The sequence below is a fragment of the Bactrocera dorsalis genome, unplaced genomic scaffold (genome assembly GCF_023373825.1).
Source record: "Bactrocera dorsalis isolate Fly_Bdor unplaced genomic scaffold, ASM2337382v1 BdCtg298, whole genome shotgun sequence".
Lineage (NCBI taxonomy): Eukaryota > Metazoa > Arthropoda > Insecta > Diptera > Tephritidae > Bactrocera > Bactrocera dorsalis.
Window position 1 is genome coordinate 3,983 of NW_026038349.1, and position 20,811 is coordinate 24,793.

The following is a 20,811-nucleotide window of genomic DNA, read 5'->3' on the forward strand; positions in this document are numbered from 1 at the left end:
TATAATGCTTTTTAATTGTTGTATTTTTGTTTTTTGATTATAATTTTTATTTTGTACAAAGCGCACGCAGATTATCTAGTGTGTAGCAGCGGCATTTTAATCACACGAATTCACTTAATTGTTTGTTTGTTTTGAGTGCGGTGAATAAATAAACGCACACCGCACACCGCACGACGCAGACGCCGCACAGCACCCGGAGTGATGTGCCACTTGGCTGGATATGATTTGGAGCAGCAGATTTAGGGCGCGAATGTGAGGCGCGCCTCACACACATTCGCCGCTGTACACTTGCGCGCACGCGATCACGCAATAGCTTGCATAATTTTTGTTTTTTAATTTTTTGTTTTACAATAATTTACTTTATTTTTAATTCAATTCAATTCAATGAGTTGCATTCTGCGCACGCGTAAACACAAAACGCCGAAGATGAAATTTAATATTCCACATTTGAATTTTACATTTTATATGCGAGGGTTAAGGAAACTTATGCAAACTCCTCATATACTATATCCACAGAATTTTAATTCCGATTATCATTCTATTTTGCTATTCACCACGATCACTAGCAGCGCTGAGGGCGCATGCGCGAATGCGTTAGAGACCTGTCGTCCGGCCAGCAGACCGTTCAACGTCCGAGCATGCAATCAACACACCAAAAATGACTCAGCGCAGTGCGCCAACAGCGCAGCTAGAAGACATCACCTACTCGCAAGGCGCTTGCGCAGCGTCCACTTGAAGAGCGAAAATTTGTCAATCGCTCGCGTAGCTTCTCAGCCAAGTGATTTTATGGATTTGTTGTTTTTGTATTTTACTTAGATTTCAATTCAATTGGTATCAAAAATGGCGAAATTTATTAAATGGCAAAGTCAGTGTCGCGTAAGGTGTTGCCACTTTGGGTAAAATTAATAATTACTTCGAGTTAAAAAAATAAAAATATTTAAAAAATTATAATTTTCTTTAAAGCTGCCTTTCTTATAGCAAAAAAAGGCATAAAAATATATTTATCTTGATTCTAAGTCATGAATTTGATTGAAAGCTCTACCGTTCTCACGACAGTTGGATCTAGGTAACCGGAACGGACCCGGATTTTTACCTCGTAATTACTTCACGAATATTGTTGTTGTTTTAGTGGATATCATGAGCAAACTCATTGCACCCAGGACATATATTGGATATGTCGGGGTCTATTCTGGATAAGTAGGAGTTTAACCTGCTACAGTATCCAGAACGAAGGGTCACTCTCGTTTCTCATGGCAACTCTTTCTGTCGGTGATGGTGTTGATAGCACCATTGTAAATGGCAGTGCTTGTCGGAAGTTTGTTGCGTCCGAAGTTTGGTCTGCGTATTGTCTGATGTCGACGTAGTTGTGGAATGACCTCTTGATGTTCCTAGGAGGCGGGGCGGCATAGTTAAGGGCCGGGCGGGCGATTGCCTTGTAAGTTGCCAACAATGTTTCTTTATCCTTTCTCCATGTGCTGCCGGCTAGCGACTTGAGGATTTTGTTACGGCTCTGTACTTTACCGATAAATTTAGAGGATTGGATTTAGTGGGGGAAAGTGTTAAGTTCCGTTCAGAGAGGAAGCGAGAAAGGTCAGAGAGATAGCCGTTTACCTTTGAACATATGCTATCGATTCCATTGCCCGACGTCATCAGAGTACGAGCTTATAGGGACTCCCTCTGGTGGCCGTGGGAGTTTCGAGATATTGAAGTTAAACAATAGCGGGGAGCGTAGTTTTTTCGTTGTCCTGTTGTAGCGTTGGGTAACTGACTGTGTCAAAGGCTTTTGACAAGGATCGCTACGAGAATCGTTCTCTCACAGGGAGGTTTCTGGTTAAAGCCACGAACTATCTGCGCGTTTATAACCCTAAGTGCTGTGGTGGTACTGTGCACTTTTCGGAAGCCATGCTGGTGGTTTGCTGTGCTCAGGTAGTAGGTGATGGTCGGGAGTAGCAAAGCCTAAAGTTCACTACTGGGGTGAGGAGAGTTATCGGACGATAGTACTCCCATTTATTGGCGTGTTTCAGTTGTAGGACCTCTCCCCGGGTACTTCTGGAATGTTTTCTACCGCTACAACAACAAAGTCAACTTATATGTTGTCTGAAAAATTTTTTCGGACATTTTAACGCTGCCTTGGATTATACTCCAAACTTTGTGAAGTTAACGTGGCACTAGTTCCGGCATATACAGACAGACGGACATGATTAAATCGACTCTATTCGTCGCGCGGATCATTTATTTATAAAGGCAGGGAATTTTGGTTGCTTTAGATATTAACTTTTTTCGAAGTGGCAACACTGATCACAATAGCAATTATATAGCAGCACGCTAACACCACTGTGCATTTTTGTTGGTGCTCAGCGCGAATTTTTCGCATTCATTTTCAATTTCATTGGAAGCTTTTATTTATTGCTATTCGTTGTTGGTTGGGTGCCAGGCATCTCGGCTACCAGTGGCCAGCTGGTGGCGGTTCCGATGGTGGCTGTCCAGCAGCGTTTGATTGGTCCCGCAGCTCATTTGCGCTCACACGCTTGTCACCAAACGCACCGATCCATTTTGCTGACTGGGCTCCGATGCGACAGCAACGCAGCGGCATACTTCTATAATGACAGTCAGTATTCAATGCTTGTCCAAAGTAGCGCGCGTCAGCGATATTGGTTTTTTATTTTCACTCTTGCTTTTGATTTCATTTTGTTTATGTTTCTTTAGTTAATTTGGTTTTTATTTTGGTTTTGCAGAATTTGTTCGGCAACAAATTTCAGTTTTTTTATTTTTATTTGTTAAAAATTTTTCAAAAATGCATTTTCGATGTACAATAACTCTTTTGGTTGCGGCACTGCACATAACTGCCTATAAAGTAAGGTGTTCGCTCGCTCGTGTTTGCGTGTATGTGTGTGTGTGAGTGTCAGTTACAATGTTTGCAATTAGTTGATGCGCGAGCGGTTCGCGCTTTAATGGTCTTTTACACCGACGTTGCGAATTATGGAAAGAACAGAATGCCGAAAAAGTTGCAAAAGTCGAAAAAGTTGCAACCACCGCAACAGGTAAATGTTATATACGCGTGTGCACTCCATTTGCGGTTAGAGTTTCCATATCATTTTTTATCTACATCCATCCATACATCCATAAATCTATATAAACTCTTATGAGCACACTTGAGCTCAAATACATACATATGTGCGTGTGTACATGTGAGCATTAATCTAGATTTGGACTAATTAACTCGTAGTTAGCCGATAGTGATGAATTGCAAAGCCATGGGGGGTTTCACCATACACTTTTATATATTTTTTGGATACAAGATGGTGGGAGATACACATATGTATGCAAACGTAAGGCTTATAACTGAAGCTTTACTCAAAAAACAAAAAGAAAACGTTAATTTCGGCTGCACCGAAGTTATAATGCATTTCTTATAGAGTTCCGATATCGGCGCTTCCCTCAAATGAGCTGCTTCTTGGGAAGAAAAAGACGTGTCCGAAAATTCAGATGGATATTTCAAAAACTGAGGACGGACATAGATACATAAATTTACTCAACTATATATGTGTGTACCTTATAGGACCGCTTGAAGAACCCGATATGTTTACATCCACAGTTGGGTGCAATTAACATTTAGCCAGAGCGCCTTTTATTGCCATCAAAATTCCTCAAATCTTCTGATATTCGTAAAAGGGAATATTTTAATTTACTTAATTCGTGAGAAAATCATTGGCTTAGTAAATTACTTAATTTGCACAGCCCAAAAACTGCACTCGTGCTGAAATGGATACCTGCTCAATATATACAAATGCTCGAAGTATGCACGAGATTGGGCAAGTGTGAATATAGTTTGGTGAGGTGTGGCAAAAAGTGTAATACTTGGCATAGTTGACCAAACAACTTTTTTTTTTGGTGAACCATTTAGGAATATACATTAATTACATTACAGTCTAAATATCGGGTTAATTAACGTTGCGAATTTAACCAAATATATTTTAATTTTCAGAGAAAACAGCAACAAATATAAATGAAGCTCTCAGATCTACCCTTGACATTATATATGAGAGATATAACTATATGAGTAGTAGTAATAATAAAGCAAAAAAAAATGAGGAAATTTTGAACTAAACATAACTTATATTAAAAATGCATATTAATAAAGTAAAACTATCATATATAAAACTATGTATATATACTAACCGTCTCTTCCGTTCCTCATCCATAGTGTCGCGTTTGATGCGATTGTTTTTCTGTTATATTTGATTCGCGGCGATTTGCTTTCGAATACACACAAATAAAAGGAAATATTTTAATAATTGTCTTTGTTGTGTTGCTATCTTTGTTATTAATGTTGCTTTTGTTTATCGTGATTGTCGCACACACTGTGCTCCACCGCATAGTAGCATCAGTTGCACGCTTTTGCATTGGATTGCCGCTCGCTGGCGGCGTTTGGCATTATCGTTATAAATATTATTTTAGACAATGCTTCGGGTGCTGTGGCTTGTGTTGGGGGCAGTAGCGACATTAAAACGAATTGTACGTACGAAACGCACTTCCGCCACAAACTCTGTGGCACACTGCCGATGACGTTGGTGAGTAGCCGTTATAACCGTTGTAACGATAATTCTAAGATGCAAGACTTAAGCTCCTAATAGCTAAACAGAGTAAACATAAAAAGAACTTTTAGTGCACACATCAACAGCTACGTTCTAAGTAGGTCATTGTCCGCCATTTGTCTATTTTTCATATAGCTGGCGACATTTTTTTTGCTGTCTTCATCCAATGACAATAAAATGTGTCTCTACTTATTTACCACGGACTTTAGCCTTTGCGGGCATTTTGCCTATGAGTTACGCGATTTTTGACACTTCCGACAATTTTGTTGTGTCTCTTTAAACCGTTTTTGACGTCAAAACATCACCAAAAAAAAAAATTTTCCCTTTGCTATTTTATATCGTTTTTGTTGTTCCTAATTTGTTGAGCGGTCGTGACTTTTCACTACTGCAAAAATTTTTTATCGCTTTTGGGTGATTGTCTTCACTTGCGGATCATTGTTTTTGCTTCTTCCCACTATAGGGTTGTAGTGTATTCTGGTGCACACTTAATTTACGTTATCTTCCTATGCTTCTTTCCGTACTTGTAGTTCGGTACAATTAAATTTAACGTTTAGTTACTACTTTTTATTTAACTTTCATTCGGTATTTGGTGGTTTTTGATAAGTATAATACTTTTTTGTTTAACGTTCACGCGACTGTATTCAATGACGGTTTCTGGCACTGATTTACTTCAGTTGTTATTTCGCATATGCACTGCTTTGTTTTTATTTAAATTCCTCATTCGAAGTTGGTTCGCCGATAAGGCCAACGGAGTGGGAGTAGCCAACTAACTTTTTTTTAGATATTTTTAGTTTTAGTAAAGCAAGCTTTACAATAAAAACAAAATCTCGTTATTTTGCGGGGAACTTACTCTAAAAAAGAAAATAAAAAAGAATTTTATTAGTCATGAGAGCTTAGTAAAATTATAAAAATATAAGTAATTTATTTATTTAAATAGTTTATTTTATTATTTATTTATAATAACCATAATTTATTTTTTCCAAATAAGTACATGCTTTTTAAAAATATATAAATAATAAAAAATACTTCTATTACGTAACTTATTCTATACTTAAGTGGAGAGTAGAGTTTTAAAAATTTTATTTGATTTTTTTTTGTATTAAATGAATGCAAGAATGTTGTTAAGTCGATTGGAGCAAAATTGTCGATGTTATGAGTATTTTTATATTTGTCTTATGAACGTTTTATATCAGATTTTAAAACCGTAAACCGTTTTTGCCATAACTTACGTTTTCCAAGACGATCCTCTTATAACTAAAAAACTACTGCACCGATTCTTTTGAAATTTTGAATGCTATTTTTAATCTTAGCGTAAAATTTACGAGACAACGATGGTGAGTTATTTTCAAAACTGGTTAAACATTTTATTTTTCAATTAAAATGTACAATTTTTCCTGCAAAATGTTCCAAAAGGATAAAAGAAATTAGATTTCGAAAAATCCTCTCTGGGTTACTAAGGATAAACAATTGTCTATCAAATGAATCTCGGTTTCGAATGATGCAGATCTCTCTCTCTCTCTTTTACGAGACACATTCGAATAATTATTATAAAATTACTTTTTCCAGATATGCAAGTACGTGCAATAAACAATATATAAATAACAATATTTTGACACGTTACTTATTATTTATTTAAATGAACAGGGTCTTTTAATAGGGGAAATAACTGGTATTGAATTTTATTAAAAAGACTTATAAGAAACGTTTATCGTTTGAATTTGCATTTCATTTAAATATTTTATATTCAATAACAATAAATGGGATATAAACATTAAACGTGTAGCTAGCACCCTCTAATTATGACAAGTCATATTTCCGATTGAAGATAGAAATATACATAGATATGTATGATGTATGTACATATATATAACAGAGTAAATTAAAAGGTACAAATGTGTATATTTTATATTAAATATTTGCATAAATTACCTGCAAACTCAGCAGATCCAGCGTATTATTACAAAGCACTGCCGAACCGAGTTAAGCAAACGGAAGACAATACTGCAACACAAAAGAGACAAGAGTCAAAGTCAGTCAGTCGGTGGGCCACTCAGTTAACAAAACCAACAAAGCGACGGGCCAACAGAACGACCCTTCATTCTGGCAGCCAGACAGGCAAGCGTGTTGTAGACGGAAACCGAGACGAGAGACGTTCAACATACATGAATGTACGTAGAACGTGGATAACAAAAAGATCAGAAAATAATAGAAAATAAAACCGAATCGCGAACAACGGAAAATACCAAATGCTCCACAGTTTGCCTATCGGACTGTCTATAAGTTTGGATATCGCTTGCTCAAACACTGAATCATTGGTTGAAAGGTGTTGCAGACGTTGGAGGCGAACTGATGAGGTCACGAGACGTCGCTAAAAAAAAAAAAACAAGCAAAGCAATAGCAACGTTCATGATGCGTTGCAATTACGCGGCGGAAACCACTTGCGGAATCTAAGTTCCGAACGTAAGAACTGCATATATCTCAATGGTTTCAATGCGTTCTACATATATTTGTTTATCATAAAACTATATTCCTATATTAATTGAAACTTTCACAACGTTGTGCATCACTTTTATTGCCAACTTGAAGACATCACCAGCAAGAGCGTTTCCACTATTAAATTGAACTAAAAATTCGGTTATTCCACCAATTGGCCTCAGTTAATGTATAAACTTTGCTAAGCTTACATGAATAAGTTATTCATTTTCATATCACACACATTCACTTTTATTCACGCTTGCTTGCGCCGAATTTGCGTATGAAGTTTGCACTCTAAAATTCAATTTAACTTTTTACTTTAGCTTCATTTTGGTATTTCAGCTCTTATTTCTTTTACACTCTACTTCTTTTCTTCTTGGCTTAACAGCGAGTCACTGTTGCTTCATCACCGATTTACAGAAAAAAACACTTTGAAATTCTTCATTACCTTGTTGCACTGCAATATTGTGCTAACAACCACTCTTTCGCACAGAATTTCTACTTTTTTGGAAGATTTAAAATTTTAGAAATTTAACTTTTTTGAAGAATTGTTAAAAGAAATCCGACGGACAATGAAAATATCTGTTCGCCGTCTACTTTGCATACACACTCACACACATGCGCGCATACGTCAGCGGCTAGTAGATGAGGAAAAGTCAAAGACACCATTGCCAACATCACAGACGTCAGGGTTGCAACTGAAAGGTCAATAAATTTCTGCAAATTTTTTAAATCTATTACCATAATAAGTTATTTACAATAATTACCAGAAGTGCAATATATTGGCAAACTTCTTTAATTCTCTTAATATGCTTCAAGGTTTTATATTTTCCGCATATAGTTTTAATTGGTAGTAACATTTTTGTAATTGCTGCAATCAATATATGTTGACTAAAAATTCAAATTTCATGCATTGTTATTATTTTTACAGTAAAAATAGTTTTTAATTAAATAGCATAACCCAGAGAATTGCTTTCCATGATATACTTCGATTCGTGAATATATAATAGAGTTTTAACGTAATTCTAGGTTTCGTTATGTTTTACTACTATGGCAATGCAACCTTGCAAGTTTCGTCAATTGTACCAAATTCTAGGTGGGAAATTGACAGATGACGGCGCAACAGTCAAAAATCGAATGTTGTCATTTCAAGATATAGTTTGCATAATTGTCTAATCGTCGGAGTGTGGTTAATAAAATAATTGTTTCAAGTGTTTCTAAATTAATAGAAATAAATATATGTTATTAAAAACCCTGACTAAGTTACTGCGTCGTATTATTAGAGAAACGCGGAGAAGTGATACAATTTTGAGGAATAACTGGTGGAATCTGGAATTTCACATGAATTGTAATAGAAGTCGATTGTAGATTCGCATAAAAAATTGTGGAAAAATAGAGAACATAAGCAAATTGCGGCAACAACAAAATCAACAGGTAACTAAAAGTCCAAAGTTAAAAGCGCAATATTAAAATGAGACGATTCGTCTTTTTGAGAACACAATTTGTATATGTAGATGTGTATGTGTATGCGCTACATAAGTAAATACATACATATATATTGCAAATGAATGGGGCTTTTATGGAATTTTACCATACGTGCATATAAGTATGTATATAAATATATGCTTTTAAATAGGGTAGCCTTTGAAGAGCATTAAAGTTAACCGGCTAAAAGCACAAAAATAAACAAATTTACACTAATAATAAAAACTTACGACATGTATCTATAGTATATAATAAAGTTCGGACTAATGCATTGGCAGTAAATTGAATCATAATTGAATAAATATACATACGCATGTACAAAGAGATGATTGTATGTATGTAAATATGTCATTCACCAGTGCGAAAACGTTCCGGCTCTCACCCGGTGACCCTGCACTTGTCGCAAATTTATTGATTAATTTCCGCTATTGCTATAGCATGTTATCTTTTGGGCCAAGTCAACAAACGCCGAAGTGCCACATATTCTCGCCAGTCGGCGATTTCACCTTGCGGCCACAAAGTTTTTGTATTTGTTGTTTTTTTTCTCTTCATTGATATTTATAAGCATGAATATGTATTTAAAACACTTGCTTAGTGCTACTTTAATTTAGTATGGCTTTTTAGCTCAGCATAATTGTTTTAAATTTTCTTTACTTAATTGGTTATTGGGATGGTGATTAAAAATCATATTTAAATATTTTCTTCGCATTTCTAAAATCACCTGTACACACATGCCGATGGATTATTGATTTTGTATAAAAAATTGTATATAGAGAGGTCATATTTTTGAGCAAACTTTATTATTATTGCATTTTATTTATTCATATCCTAATATTCGTTAGAAGTTACTCGAAGGCGGCATTGTTTATTTTTTTTCGTGTTTGTTTACTATCAAAGCACCTTCGTCCATGAATTTCGTTTTTGTTTTGTTTTTGCAAAACTAGTTTAAAAAATCACGCGCTTTGCAAATAAACGAATTCGATTCAGATTTTGCAAATAATACATACAAAAACTCTCTACCATACCAGCATTAGTTTGAAGCAGCTTTTTGATTGAAACTCACTAAAGCTGAAGTAAACTTACCAACGTGCACGTATAGGAGCTATTAAACGTATATATGTATGTACTATGTACATATATAAAATCATTGATGAAATTCAAGATACGCTGACTACGGGGATTCCTATACATGTACTTACACATTTCAGGAAAGAATGTTTAAAATACAAAAACATAATCCGATCTAAAATGTTTATCCTACATTGTCCGCATAAAAAAATTTCATTTTAAAATATATTTTAATTAATGTGGCTAGTTTTTGATCTAAAATACAAAAAACTTTCTAATAAAACATAGACTCTTATTTTAAATTAAAATCAACATACATACCTACAATGTGCTGTTTTTTGCATCGGAACTTCACCACATTTTTCTGACTGATCACTTTATTTAATTAATCTGATAAGAGTTGCGTATACTACAACAAAAATGTATGTAGAAAAATATATTCATGCTCTCAAAACCGTGAGCAGTATTTGATTAAAAATACACATATAAATAATGGTTATTTTCGTGACAATTGATCGATGTGCATTTCTTAGTTTTACCGTCATATTTAAAAATGGAGTATAGAAAATTATTCTTTGAAAAAACGTAGATACATCTTATCCAATATTAATCAATTATATAGAAATAGCTGAAGTGTTCGCTTGAAATTGAAAAATGCATCTCATTTATACAATGACTGGACGGACGTTCAATCAATTTTTACCAGTTCTAACCGATAGGCTTGTACGTGAGATTGTGTTAATTGAAAAAGTCTGCATTTTTTAAACTATCAAAAAGTTCATTGATAACATATTATTCAGCAAAGATATAATAATAATGTACAATTATATATGTGAGCACCACGTCATAATGCATGATAGGTAACCGGTAGGTAACCGAAACGGATACGGTTATTTATCCGGTCATGGTCTATTATTTCGGCAACATTCTTCTAACACTAACAATGATTATAGAACCGTTAACTCTGTGTTAGTATTAAATATTAAAATTACTTTCTATATATTCCTGTATGTGAGGTTAAGTCGCTGAAAGAACAGCTCCAGACCCGGCTAACGTAGATAATGTGTCTGGTTTTCATCTCATAAGAGTGCAATGTCTTTAAACACTCTAAAATAAATACAATTAATAGTAAAAATTAAAATTATCAACCCTCTCCAAGTTGCTTTAGCTTTAAAAAATTCTATTTGCAAATATTTTTCTAAAAATAAGATTGGTCTCACGCTCTTTGCAAATTCGCAATACTACATGCGTTCCACATTATCGCCAACTTTTCTCCTTTTCCCGCACTGATTAGTGTCTAAAAATATAAGCAAGCAATTTAAGTAAAAAAAAAAAAGAAATAAACATTTTGGGTGTAATTGAATTATCGCTATTGAAATATCATGTACCATAAATTTTTCAGACAGTCTGACTTGCATTTAATAACAAATACACATTCATATGCAAGTACGTTTGTTTATTGCTGTCACACGTAAGTAGGTACGTTGAAAGGTACTACGTAAGACACATGTACATATTTGGAACGGCGGGCGGAAGGCAGCTATCGAAATTCCATCGTCGTTAGAGGAAAGTTTTGGATCGCAAACAAAAATTTATATTTGCACATGTGTGTTGTCACGTTATCGCCAAATATTTTGTCAATCATTAATGGCAATTTGAAGTGAGCTGCTATATGAAGCTTCTAGAAGAGGAAACAGCTAAAATAAAGAAAATATCATAGAATAATATCTGTGATTAGTTAACCAATTTTGATATATTAATTTAGTCACGATGATGTCACAAGTGTCGCTACTTACTAATTGTTTTATAAGTATTTTTGTCAAAAATAACGAATTATGTTATTTTAGCACATATTGATTGCTTTTTGATTTATCATTGCTTGCCGTGAACGCCCACTTGAAGCTGCCTGCTTTTTAAACAATTAACGCCCGTATCCTGCATAAAGCTGTAGTTTGACAGCTCTTAGATAATTGTATACGAAAGTACGCACATATGTATATAAGTATATAGTGAGACCTTTCACACAAAAAATTTAGCAACACGATTATTAGCACATTTACGAAAACAAGTACCAGCTGTCGGTAATCATAAATATACAATTCTTATTAAATACGTTTCCTTGCATTTTTTTAGTTATTATAAAAAGAATTTTCAGACAAATCCGACTTTAGACATGGTTTATTAATAATCGAAGTGATTGTGCGACTCTTGGATTCAATAAATATTATTAGCGTACTGCTGTTCTAATGGTCTTATTAGATCTGTTGCGTGAACATAATTAAAGTTGTAATATGGACATTCAATTCGAAGTCACGCCTAAAGAGAACTACCACTTGTTGTAACAGCTGTTTCAAAACAAAATAATCAACATACGAGATCAGAATAATTAATGGTGACTCAATGTTTTTATACCCTTAGGTGTAATTTTTTTAAGACCTCATAAAAATTTATAATTGATCAGCCACGGGCTGTCTGTTCGTCTGTCTGTATATAAGCGAACCAGTTTCCCAAGTTTTTAAGATATCGATCTGAAATCTCGTCCTTTTCTCTCTAAGACGTTGCTCATTTGTCGAAGCCGCCGATATCGTACCATTATAGTATAAAGCTGTGTGAAGGAGCGAAGTGAAGTTCAAATACATACATACATAGCATCCATACAAACTCACAGATCAAAATCAAATTCTTGTAAGAGAACTTTTTTGTGTAGGGTATTCTAGCTTCGGTGCAACCGAAGTAAATGTTTTTATTGCTCATATTGCATACATATACGACACTACATACATACATACGTATGTGCAAATTATTTTCCGATTTAATCAACTATAGCAAGATCGACGCAGTTGAATTGAAATGAACGTTCTGTCAATCAATTTTGATAGTAAACAAAAAACAGCTGTTTATTTGCACAAATTTGCACAAATATAAATATAGAAATAATATTGCCGCACTTGCTTAAAATTATTTTTAACTTCTCTGAAAATTATTTTAAGTACGATTTTAAAACAATTTAAGTTATTCTTACAAATTTGAATGGTTTTCGAAGGTTTTAAATATTGGTTTCAATGAAACAATAAATAAATGAAACAAAAAATTCTGTAAGCTCAGGAATTCAGGAGCGTTTGATTTTTTCATATCACGTTCCAAACGATCCAGAACTGTACAATATACCTGTCGTGCCCGTTTACTGTATCGAGTTATCAAATATTCCATCCAGTTGTAACAAAGAAATTATTTTCATTTCATTTTAATTTTTTTTTTATTGTCAAATCACTCAAATTGTTTTAATCTAAACGACAATCAATAAAAGCCGTGTTATTTAAATATAAATAAGTTAGGGATTACCTTTAAATCCTCGCTATTCCAAGTTTAAATCGCACAATAAAGCCACAATGGTAGAATGTTCGTTGTGCTCGTTGCTGAATTTTCTATTCAATTGCGTCTACCATGTGATCAGTTGCGCTTTGGACTACCCGCTCGTTGTGATGGCAGTCAGTCTTCTAATAGCGCTGGTTTTCGTCATTAACATTCATACGGCCATGTTGATTTGTGATTTTCGTTTTCCGGGTCGTGGAGCCTCAGGCGGAGGCAGTTGTGGTGCAGGTGCAAGCGGTGGTGGTGGTGAAAGTAATAGCTCCATGAATTTTGATTATGGCCCTGACAATGGTAGGTTGAATTTATGTAACAATGAAAATACATTAACTTTCACTTTTGCTTCAAAATGTCTTGTTCGAACCCACACACCATAAGGACCACACAATTGGCGTTGCTCGGATGCAAATCAGTCACCCATAAATATTATCGATGAGAACGTACAAAAATTTCCCATACGTGAGTTACTCTGCTGGAATCACTACGATGATTTACCCAATGGCATCATGCTGGAGAATAACGGACATACAGGTTTCTAAAACTACATTATCTCGTATTGTGAAATACTCTACAACCCTTTCTTGCAGTTGTGCTGCGCGCATGCTTTTCGGGCAATACACCTACGGTCAGCGGAGCTGATCTGCTGGCCTGTTACACTTTTGTTGAGTTGTGCTTTCGCTGGAGTCTGCTGAGCAATGATGGCTCAGAACACATGTTGAATTATCGCAAATTTCCATTAGAACTGCAGGTTACATTTTATTGATTATCGTTTATTCGGTAGCCTATAAGACATGTTGCTATATTCCTTTAGGCCATGCACCGCACCGGTCCGAGCGGTGATTGCACATCGAGTTATGACTTACTAATGGTTGGCTACTTTTTCGAGGTGTCGGCAAACAACCCTTACTTGGATCCGCTTGTACAAAATTTACATCGTATACAGAAACCCGGTTCCAAAATTGAAATTCCACCTTTTCCACTCTCTTATCTACTATATCAATTTCGTACCGGCTTCTACAGTTATGGTGGTTCGTTGACTGAGCCACCCTGTTATCAAGGTGCCGAATGGTTTCTGTTTCCCGAACCCTTAGCGATTAGCGAACGCCAATTGAACGAATTCCGTCAGTTGCTCTCGAAGGACGGTAAAACACGCATTCTGCGCAATTCACGTCCCGTTCAAAGTATCAATTGCACACGTGTGGTCAACTTAAATCAATATAATCCCATTGATGCTTACCAGATGGAGCCGCCCGTGTCTGAGGTGCAGTGTGAAGATGAAGAAAGTTTTGAATAGAAAGAAGTTGCTATGCCAAGCGTGAAACACTCAGGATCTCATATAATATTCACTTGTATATTTGTAAATTTGTTTTACAAATAGCGAAAATATATACCGCGATACAGTTTATGTATAAATGATTTTTTTATTATTATTTTTTAATTTAAGCTCAAATCCTTGTCGTTTAGCTGTTCTTAGTCTGACTCGTATGTTTCGTTGTGTTGTTATAGCGACAGAAAACATCGCTTAAATATTTTGGAGAATATAGTCCTTGACCGAATAAAATTCCGAGTCTGTTCCAGTTGCGTGGACCCAACTCTCAAAGGAATGCAAAAGTTCTCCAAAATATATCAAGTCTGAAAAAGGAAATCTGATTACAATAAAGTTTATTATATTTTGGAGATATTTTGTTTACACTAGACTTTTGTATTCTGACAACAATACATGTGATAACAGATATGGTCCGATATTTTCTTCTCTTGTAGACATTTTTTCTTTAATTTTATTTTGTGATTTTGGTTTTTAAGTCATATAAATATCAAATTTATTGTTTTAGTGTGGTTTCTTTATCTTTCAACTACACAGGCATAATTACATTTATAAAAGAGGTCAGCTGATTTTGAAATGGCGGAAGCATCTACCATACGTGCGCACATAAAAGAATTTTTTTTATAAATAATTTTTAAGATGTTATCTAAGGTAACTGATAACAACTCAAGTAGGGTACATCTATACGCGTGAGCACTTGTGCCTGTTAGGGTTATTTGAGTACTTTTGTTTGGTTTTCCAACTCTTAGCGGTGTACTTTGTCTCTGACGCTTATCAAAAACACACGCATATGTGGGCTTGTTTTTTTCATTTTTAGCACCCCAAAGTCGATCATATGATGCAGTTTTAGTATTGCCATAAACAAACTTTGTGACGTCTTATTCAGCTAAATAGCTTGTTAACTAGATTTGCTATATTGGTACTAACTTTCACTGATATAATTGTTTATGACGAGAAATTTAGGTGTGATTTATAGTACACTCAAATCTTTGTTGATAATTTGCCGAACATTGCGGAACAATCTGCTAAGTATAAATACCAATATAGTGCTTAATATAAGTTATGAATTGAGAAAAAGGTTTATATTTAGGTATATGAAGTCCGAGTGACGGCCACAAATAGAGCGGCTTTTTTTTAAATAAAAATACTTCATTGCGATCTTCCTATTATTTTTTGTGCAAACATCACTTTTAACGTACAACTGTTGATTATTTACTGTTTTCAAAATTCTTCCTTCCGATTGAGCGAGCAAAGCAGAGAAAATTGAGAGCGCAATTTGACATTTCCGTTTTATACGAAACATTGTTGCCAGAAAGAAAAAATCATTAATAATAATTTAGTAGTAATTGTCGATTCCACACATTAAAAAGTTAAGTTATTTTCGAAATTGCTCAAATTTGTGAAATGAATAATTTTGCTTATCATCGTTGACATTTATTTTACGCAAACATTATAATCACTACCGGTATACGTTAATAATTTCAAAATAAATAGTTAGTTTACTCACGCATACTTCACATTTATGACAATTTCCTTTTAAAGCACTTTTATACTTAGATGACATGTTCAATGAAATCATTACAAATAAACCATAAACGCGAATTATATGTTACACTCAGAGTCCGCATTGTTTTCAAAATCTTATCAGCTTATCGTTTAAATAAGATAAATACGGTATTTGTTGTTATACAGCGTAAGGTATGGTTTCCGCGATAAGCTTCTACGCTACTTAGTATAACGGCCCATGGCACTTTGTGCAAATTCAATGCCAATAAAGAAACAACTCCGATAAATGTCATCCATCACCGTCGTCCATTAAATAATTAATTGCAAAAAAGTATTGTGAACCTTAAAATTACTCACTTAGTTGTGTGCATTCGTGTTTGGAGCGTTTGATCGAACGTTTGCTCAAATCGTAGGTGCGTCCGGCCAGCTGGTAGCAGTGTTTCTATAGAAAGCCTAGAAAGTGCAACGAGTTGATATGTGCATAGGCAACACAAAACTAGGTGAATAATTGAAAAGCCATTAAATATTAAAAAAAAAACTACGGTTTAATTGAGCGAACTGCGAACGTTACACAATGGCAACAATGAGAATTACTAATAAAAACTACGGCAACCTAGCAGCATGTCCAATGCCGGTTTGCCGGTCCGCCGAGACAACTCGAATTTTCAATGTGCTATTTTATTGTCTTATTTTCGTCGTTTAAACGATGTCTGTGTTGTTTATGCAACAACGCGACGTCGACGCGACGCGTGTCTGTATTGCCGCGGAATCATCAGGTGTTTTCATTGCCCAGTTGCCGGTTTGACGTTCTTGCTGCCGCATTGCAATTTGGCGCGTTGTTCACTTTGTTGCTTGATTCTTGTAAAATACAACGTCTTCGTAGTCGTGTATAACCGCAGACATATGATTTATTGCTCTTGTGCTGCATAGTTATTTAAAATCCATAAATTGTTATTAATTGAAAGTAAGGAATGGAAATTTTTTCGAAGAAGCATTGCAATAAAGAAAAGCTTGTGTAATTTAGTGCGCTTTGACAGACGTGAATGTTACGTATACGCAGTGTACATAAGCGTGCTGTTTGCCGTTGGCCATGACACCGTCTAGCAAAAGTGAAATGAAAGCAAATTTTAATTTTAGATAACCTCGAAAAAAAATAAATATATTTATTTATCTGGTGACTAAAAATCCACATAATTATCAACAGAAAAACCTTAGAATCAACGTCTTTTTTTTAATTAACTTCCGTGTTATCTTTTCGTTATGAGAAATAATGAAATATAAATGATAAGAAATAAATGAGGCTGCGCACGTTCACCAACATCTAGTGACCTTAAATAGATTAGTGTGTGGTTTATTAGTTGATCAAGTTGTAAATAAAAGTAAGAAGAAAGCATTACAGACGTGAAGCCTATGAAAATACTATTAGCAGGTGTAATGAGTTATTATGATTTTTGGTTCTTCGAAAAAATAACTACTGAGTTAACAAGTAAAATAAATTAAAATTATACAGTTACTTGACATGTATATATTTGTAAAAATGTGTGTGATTTAAGAAAAACAAAATTTTTAAAAAGCGTATGACATTATACATATGTTAAAACCAATAGAATAGAATGCAAAGCAGTGTTCGTTCAGGGTATCTAATTGAGTTCATTGCCGGACAATAGATAATTTGTTAAACCATAATTCTTCTATTTTCGCTAATGGAGGATATTCGCGTAATTGTTTGTATTTTAAATTTGCTGGGCGATCTCGTCAGGGTATAATCACAAAATAGACTCCAAACTGTTTAAATCTACCGATAATTGACAAATAATAAATACAATTGACTTGCTAATTTATCTTCATTGAACAGAAGATTTGTTCATGTCAGAAAAGTGCTTTCAGTGTTAGTCATCGTGTGACTAAGGGCTATTTCAGCTATTTTTATAACCTGTACAGTGTTTATTAAATTTTCCTCGAAATTTGAAACACTACAGGAAACGGCGACGACCCTATTATATTTATATATACATATATATTGCATTTAAATAATGAATTTTTGCATACGCTCTCCCCACAAAGCTTCACATTTGTCATAGTAGCCTATATCGAATCACTTTACCATTTGTATAAGAAATGTGAAGGGTATTACATGTTCAATACAGCCGAAGTTAACTTTTTTTCTTTCTTGTTTTTACTACACATTAGAGTCCCATATATCACAGCGGAGCTAAAATTATAAACCAGTTGTGACTAATAACATTCCGCATGCTTTAAATACACGGATGCAAGTGGCTTAAAAGCTGAAATCACAGTACTTTGTAGTATAATACTTCAAGCACGGTGTACTAGCACTTCAGCTATCTTCAGTACCACGACTACACAGTGATTTACAGCCACTCACGTGCCATATTCTTATAATCCTATGTTTAGTTGCTGGATAAATGAATAATTCAAACGCAGTGTCATGTTCGGCGTCATTTTCAAAGCCAACACTTTAATAATAGATAATAAAAATTAATATTTTATTACTTTTTTAATGCGGGCGTAATCAAAACACGCTTGGAAAATAAGTACTTAATCTCGCATTTAGATAGAACACCTTTATATAGTATATATTTGTTTAATTTAACCGGTATTACAATCAGACAACATTGAAACAATTGTTGTTGTTATTAAAATAAAAAAAAAAATTGTATTTGCCAACAGATAACTAGCCGCACGCCAGGGAGTGTGATCTAGTCAGTTGGTAAATACAAATAAGACGCGCCTCGGCATTGACGTTACGGTCGACGTTGACTGTCATTATTGTACGTGCAAACATACTTAGTTATTGAGTGAATTTATAATAGCACTTCACTTGAGCAATTGATAAACGAGCTATCAACGAGCAACGCGCACATACTTACATAAATACAAATTACATTGTGGAAGTGGCGCGTAAGGTACGGCCAATTGGTCACGCCACGTCACGTTAATGCCTTGGACACTTTCTATGCGGTTTTATCTCACTTTGCGACCACTTAGTGGTGTCATCGAACAGTAAACCCCCAATCAAGTACACTGTTGTTCACGCATACACACTCATAAAGCTAAGAATCGGTGTAAATAAATACAAAAATAAACATTACGTGCCACGAAATGCGCATAAATAAACAAAACGACTACTCATGCCGGCATTTATAACGAAATAACCGTTATATAAATAAAAAAAATATTTGCGATTAAATTACTCCTTGTTATAATAGTTTATTATTATTAAACATTGTTTTTGTTTTTGTCGCACTAAAATAATTTTTTCGTTGTAAAATTTCAATTGCAGTTCTTGGCTACTTACAATTGATACTTCCTTTGTGAACGTGTGACCAATAAAATTCGCCATCACGTCGCAGTACGCACATTTAACCGTTAAACACATTATTTGTGTCTACAAGGTGAAGAAAAAATTCAGCGAACCAGTGAACAACACGTAGAATACACGCAAACCACAAGCATTCAGCATAGCGGAGAAACAAATAGCGTCGAGAGTCACCACTAGTCATAGCCGCATACGCCCTGTAGTACCACTGCAACGACGCTCCAACACACGCCACGCATACACATACACACAACATACACATATAGACGCCTGAACACGCACACACCCACACAAGATGCCAGTGCAATCTCCTATTGCAATCAGCAATCGCGCTATTGAACATATCGACGATGTCGATCCGCTGGAATATCATGGCCATTGGGAGCCAGTGGGCATAGCACGCGTTCAAAACACCGGCACCTCGGCAATGGTGACATTCGCCAAACGCCAACAGCAGCCATACATAAAGGGTGGTTGCTTGCATGACAACAAATATATATTTGAACAGCTCCATTTCCACTGGGCGGACACGGACGAGTCGGGCTGTGAGCATACGCTGGAGGGTGTGAAATACTCGATGGAGGCGCATGCCGTACACTACAATGCCAAGTATAAGAATTTTGCTGAGGCCAAGAACAAACCGGACGGTTTGGCGGTGGTGGCTTTCTTTATACAGGCGTGCGGTGGCAAGGATTGTCCAGAGTTCAAAAAGATCACTGAAGGCATACGCATTGTGCAGAAGATAAATACAAGCGCTTCGCTGGATTCGGGTTAGTAACACACACACACACATTATTTGCGTACATGAATTTTTGTGCCTAACAATTGAATTTATTGTTATTTTCACAGATTGCTTGTCCTGGATTGGTTTGCAGGAGCTAAGCAAACATTATTACACATACAAAGGTTCGTTGACTACGGCGCCGTACTTTGAGAGTGTCACTTGGATCATCTATCGTACGCCGATATACGTCTCCAAGGGACAGGTGAGCATGTCGATAGAATGTAGTGTTGTTTTAGTGGAAGTGTGATTGGTATAAGACCCTAAAATCCACAATCGATTTTTTGAGAAGCTTATGTGTATTAACGGCAATACTAAAGAAGAGGTGTATAATATTTTCAACGGTCTAAAACAAAACCTGATTTTATAAAAAAAAAATTTCTATACAAAAGTCTCCAAAAAACCTAACAAAATCTCTCCACAAAAGTCTCCAAAGTTTTTTGTTTCGGAAAACCGGCTTTTAACCTCGCCGGACTTCACTTATAACAGTAATTAAAGTGCAATAAACCTCTAAAAAATGTCGGTAGAAAGGTAAAATTTTGGTCAGCCTCAAAATTCCAATGTGGGCATGACACCGTCCACTTAGAAATATATATAAGTATAAGAACACTTAATAAAATGCCAGAGAGTACCAAAGTTTCGAAATTTGACCTAGTATTTTTTTGAAATACATTTTTTTTATTTTTTTCGAAGGCCCAACTTCGCCCTCTGTATATGGAATCACAAAAGCCAGACAGAAAAGTATACACCATCGAAATAAAAGAAAAACGTAGAATATGGCTATTTTTTATTTATATTTATTTATTATTATTTTTTAATTTTTAATGAAGAACGAATTTTTCACTAAACACAAATTCGAACTTCGAAA

General features: G+C 35.1%; 2 protein-coding genes across 2 annotated transcripts; both read left to right on the plus strand.

Annotated features, from left to right (window-relative positions):
- Positions 1–12,234: 12,234 nt before the first annotated feature.
- Positions 12,235–19,231, plus strand: LOC105224913 (putative carbonic anhydrase 3). Its single transcript, XM_011203163.4, has 5 exons — positions 12,235–13,286; positions 13,371–13,523; positions 13,580–13,740; positions 13,804–16,322; positions 19,127–19,231. The coding sequence occupies exons 1-4, from the start codon at positions 13,013–13,015 to the stop codon at positions 14,284–14,286; spliced, it is 1,071 nt and encodes a 356-aa protein (XP_011201465.1). The 5' UTR covers positions 12,235–13,012; the 3' UTR covers positions 14,287–16,322; positions 19,127–19,231.
- Positions 19,232–19,382: 151 nt separating this feature from the next.
- Positions 19,383–20,148, plus strand: LOC125780233 (carbonic anhydrase 2; the record flags this gene model as incomplete). The annotated part of the gene is given in 2 exon segments (XM_049462111.1): positions 19,383–19,932; positions 20,012–20,148. Coding segments are annotated over 2 exon segments (612 nt in total), but the record flags the coding sequence as incomplete, so codon positions are not given.
- Between the last annotated feature and the right edge of the window lie 663 nt (positions 20,149–20,811).

What these genes read in the sequence shown, in the direction of transcription:
- LOC105224913 (XM_011203163.4), top strand. Translation starts at nt 13,013, where the DNA reads ATGGTAGAATGTTCGTTGTGCTCGTTGCTGAATTTTCTATTCAATTGC. An exon ending in TGATTATGGCCCTGACAATG is followed by an intron (nt 13,287 to 13,370) that starts GTAGGTTGAATT and finishes ACACACCATAAG; the next exon opens with GACCACACAATTGGCGTTGC. An exon ending in AATTTCCATTAGAACTGCAG is followed by an intron (nt 13,741 to 13,803) that starts GTTACATTTTAT and finishes ATATTCCTTTAG; the next exon opens with GCCATGCACCGCACCGGTCC.